The sequence below is a fragment of the Kryptolebias marmoratus genome, linkage group LG16, assembly GCF_001649575.2.
Source record: "Kryptolebias marmoratus isolate JLee-2015 linkage group LG16, ASM164957v2, whole genome shotgun sequence".
NCBI classification, from domain to species: Eukaryota; Metazoa; Chordata; class Actinopteri; order Cyprinodontiformes; family Rivulidae; genus Kryptolebias; species Kryptolebias marmoratus.
This window is the reverse complement of record NC_051445.1, coordinates 31,638,211-31,642,155: the sequence shown is the minus strand read 5'-3', so window position 1 is coordinate 31,642,155 and position 3,945 is coordinate 31,638,211. Positions and strand designations below refer to the sequence as shown.

Genomic DNA, 3,945 nt, shown 5'->3' with positions numbered 1-3,945 from the left:
TCCATGCAGTGTCCAGAAAGAGGTGTTGTTCAGCTTGTAGGGCACCACAACTGCTTCCACCCCCCTCCATCATCATCATCATATGAAATTACTTTTTGTCACAACAAAAAATAATGGCTGGTAAAAAACTTTGTCCACCAGCCACTATGGCTGGTGGACAAAGTTTTTAATTTCCACCCCTGGGACCATGACTGGTAAAGGAAGAAAACTGGCTGATATGACTGAGAGAAGGATAGTGGATATATAGTGTATACGTTCCTCTGGGATCCTTTCTATTCTGTTGCCTTAGATTCTTGAATTTATTAGGATTTTTAATTTAATTAAAACCAATACTTTTCCCCAAATGCTCCCAAATAATGAATTTAAATGGCGAAACAAAACTTGTTATAATTATAATAAAAAAACCACTGGAAAGTGTTATGTATTGAGCCCCTTTGCTTGTCCTACCTTCAGAAGTCACAGTTAGATTGGTCAAAGGAGTGTCAGATTATCTAAACCTGTCACAAGATATCCATCTGTTGTAACAGCCCCCAGAATCATCAGCTGTTTAACTCCAAGTACTCTGGGCTACCGCCAAGCAAGAGATATCATGAAGACCAAGGAACTTTTGCAGGAAATTTAATGCATTTGAGCCAACTGAAAAGGAATAGAGTTAAATGAAATGGATGAAAAGAGGATGATATACGGAAGGATTCTGGTAGGGAGAGCCAACTGTAAGAAGAAGGTGATTAAAGGTGTGGCCCTGCTCCCAAACCTACATTACTTCAAGATGTCCCACAGTTTCACTTCATTATACGCTGAAGTATTCAAACCTGAGGTGGTGCTGAATTTATTCTAACATACAAATTATTCATTCCTTCAAAATCATTACATTCTTCCAGAAGTCCTTTTTTTCCAACACATTACTCAGGTCAAGATGTACATTGAGGACATTTTCTTCAAATGGACATCCACAGCAGAATGACGGTTCATAAATACACCAGCACTGTTTAAAATTTATTGTGGTTTTTCCACAAACCTTCTGGATATTGTCATTACTAAAATATGGACAGTACCAGTTATATGAAACCTACAGACAGGAGCTGACTGTTAGTACATGGACAACATATTCTACATCTCTGAATAGAAGTCAGCTAATTTTAAGGAACATTTTTACAAAGATGATATAAACATGAATGGGTGACATAAAACAGTCAGGGTGTCTTTATGTGACCTCTACTAAACAAATGAATAATCAAATCGTCTATTCTATACAATAGTCACCTCTGGCTTTTAAACTGCTGATACGCTAGTGTAGATTCTCAGTCATCCAGGCCATGGCAAAAATTCAAAAAAGGGTCAAAAACAAAAACAACTGGACTTCTATTCTGTAGTTGAAGACGTTTCGCTTCTCCTCCGAGGAGCTTTCTCAATTCAGAAATAGAGAGTGTGGAGTTGAGCTTTTAAAGCTGAGATGTGATGGAAGCTGGATTGCTTGCAAATTGTTCTCACTCTCCTAACAATGGAGGCTCATTAGGGTCCTTGTTTATCTGACTCACTGATGGGCCACTCTGGTCACATGAGTGCAGGTGTTGATTGGAATGAAACTGACTGGGGATCAGGCCTAAAGCTCCATTATGCAGTGCAGACGCATTGCAGCCTTCATTAATCCAGGACCATGGACAGAGAAGACAGGGAGAGACCTTGAAGTATGTTTTAACTTAGCAAAATGGGAACAAATATGCAATGAAGTACATATATTTAGACACTAAATACGATTTTCCTATTCTTAAATTTTGCTTTTGTCCTTCTGTTTCTCTTCTTAGCTGTTTCCTCTTCAGTCTTCTGGACATGACTGTGGGATCTTCATGTTGATGGTATACATTGGTAACTCAAAGCTAGTACTTAAATAAACTGTGTCTTATAGTTGTTTGATGTTTTACAGGATGCCCGCTGCATCTGCACATCAACCCCATTTACCTTTTCCCAGGTATGGTGTTTTTGCTGACTACATTTTTTTCTCTTGTAAAGTGTCTGAGTGTTATAAAAAGTGCTATATAAATTTGATTTATTATTATTATTATTATTATTATTATTATTATTACATTCCAATCTTTCAAAACACTACTACTTTGTGTATTACTGATTATGTTTTGTGTGTTTTGTTTTAGTGGGAGATGCCAAGGATTCGACGCTGGTGGTGCTTCCAACTAATGGAGAGGTTTTGCATTGAAGGGTACATTCACAAAGAAAATGTCAGTGTCTTTGATATATCATTTTACAATTGTACAAGTGATCCTTTGGCTACATTCAAAAGCATGTGTAACCCGAGTGTAAATTCTAGTTTCCATCCCTTCAGGTTTTCCAGTTCTTCCACTCTCTATCTCCTCTACCTCTCTATCAAATCTCGCGATAGTTCTAATATAACATCACTAACTCCTGATGCTGCTAGGGGGCCCGTGGAGGGCTGCTGATGCTAGGGGGCCCGCGGAGGGCTGCTGATGCTAGGGGGCCCGCGGAGGGCTGCTGATGCTAGGGGGCCCGCGGAGGGCTGCTGATGCTAGGGGGCCCGCGGAGGGCTGCTGATGCTAGGGGGCCCGCGGAGGGCTGCTGATGCTAGGGGGCCCGCGGAGGGCTGCTGATGCTAGGGGGCCTGCGGAGGGCTGGAATTGGAAGGGCATTAGAAGGACAGATGGAGAAAACCACCACCAGTTAGTGCTGTGAGAGCTTACTTGTAAGATGAGAGAGCATTGAGCGGCTAGCAAGGACGGGAGCACCGGGCGGATGTAGGAGTAGGCCGCCAAAAGCGGTGGCCAAGCTGCTGAGGAGAAGTCAGACGGATGCTCTGAGAAGCTGCCGAAATGGCTGACCCTATTCGGAAGGAGTGTTTGGAGAATTGAAGAGGGTAACAGTCTCGGCTCCGTATCCTACTGTGTTGAATCTTTTGAGTTTACTCACCCTGTCGTCCTCTGTGCTACTAGTGAACCTGTTCCTGAAGCTCTCACCTGTCAAACCTTCCTGCCTGGGAATCAGCTGCCAGAGACCTGAACCTGCCACTCTGCGAGTCTGTGGATTCGAACTGCCATCTTGCACATCCAAGTTACTCATCTGGAGCTCACCCGGATCCGTCTGCCCGAGACCTCTGCCTGCCTGCCTTCCCCAAGCCTTCGCTGCATCTTGTAAATATACTCACCTGGATCCTGCCTGACCACTTATCTGTAAGCCTTATACGCCACTCTGCAAAACCTGAAACGCCTCCTAAGATTACCATATCAAGGACTAACTAATACTCACCTTTCTTCCAGATCCTGTTCTGTCACCGTGTGCACTGTAAATAAATTCACTTACCTTACTTCGTAGTCCTGTTGTCTGTTCGTCTCCTGGGTACTCGATTCTGGCAATTATCTCAAACTCACATCAAACTATCAGCAAAGGTATAATTATCACCAAGGTCTCTGTAATTGATGTCGCTCTGTCAGATCATTTTTCTGTTGTTTTTAAAAGTACAATCTATGTTGACTCGCATAGGAAAACAGATGTTATCAGAAAACGTCTGTTCACAGACAGCACAGCTGAAACCTTTAATCAGATTTACTCCTGCACCTCACTTCCAGTCCCTACACTGGCTTCCTGTAGCTCAGAGAATAGACTTTAAAATACTTCTGTTAGTTTATAAATCACTGAACGATCTAGCACTACAATACATTAAAGACTTATTATCGTCGTATCAACCCTCCAGATCACTCAGGTCTCCTGGTTCTGGTCTACTTTGTATCCCCAGAACCAGAACCAAACATGAAGAAGCAGCTTTCAGTTTCTCTGCACCATCAATCTGGAACAAACTCCCAGAAAACTGCAAAACAGCCGAAACACTAAATTCCTTTAAATCAAGGCTGAAAACTCACCTGCTTAGAGCTGCCTTTGATTAGTAGTCCGCAAACAAATTCAGGTGTATCTGCTTGATGA

The 3,945-nt window shown here is 42.3% G+C and overlaps 1 protein-coding gene across 4 annotated transcripts in view; it reads left to right on the top strand.

Annotated features, from left to right (window-relative positions):
- kpna5 (karyopherin alpha 5 (importin alpha 6)) overlaps positions 1–3,715 on the top strand; it is a 22,663-nt gene extending 18,948 nt beyond the window's left edge. For 2 of the 4 annotated variants that reach the window (XM_037980425.1, XM_037980422.1), the window contains 4 exons: positions 1,806–1,856; positions 1,925–1,969; positions 2,151–3,197; positions 3,285–3,715. In XM_037980425.1, the coding sequence (XP_037836353.1) occupies positions 1,806–1,834 (29 nt within the window). In that variant the 3' untranslated portion in view covers positions 1,835–1,856; positions 1,925–1,969; positions 2,151–3,197; positions 3,285–3,715. The remainder of the gene's footprint in view (positions 1–1,805; positions 1,857–1,924; positions 1,970–2,150; positions 3,198–3,284) is intronic. The other 2 variants (XM_037980424.1, XM_037980423.1) reach the window with 2 other exon arrangements.
- The last annotated feature ends 230 nt before the right edge of the window (positions 3,716–3,945 follow it).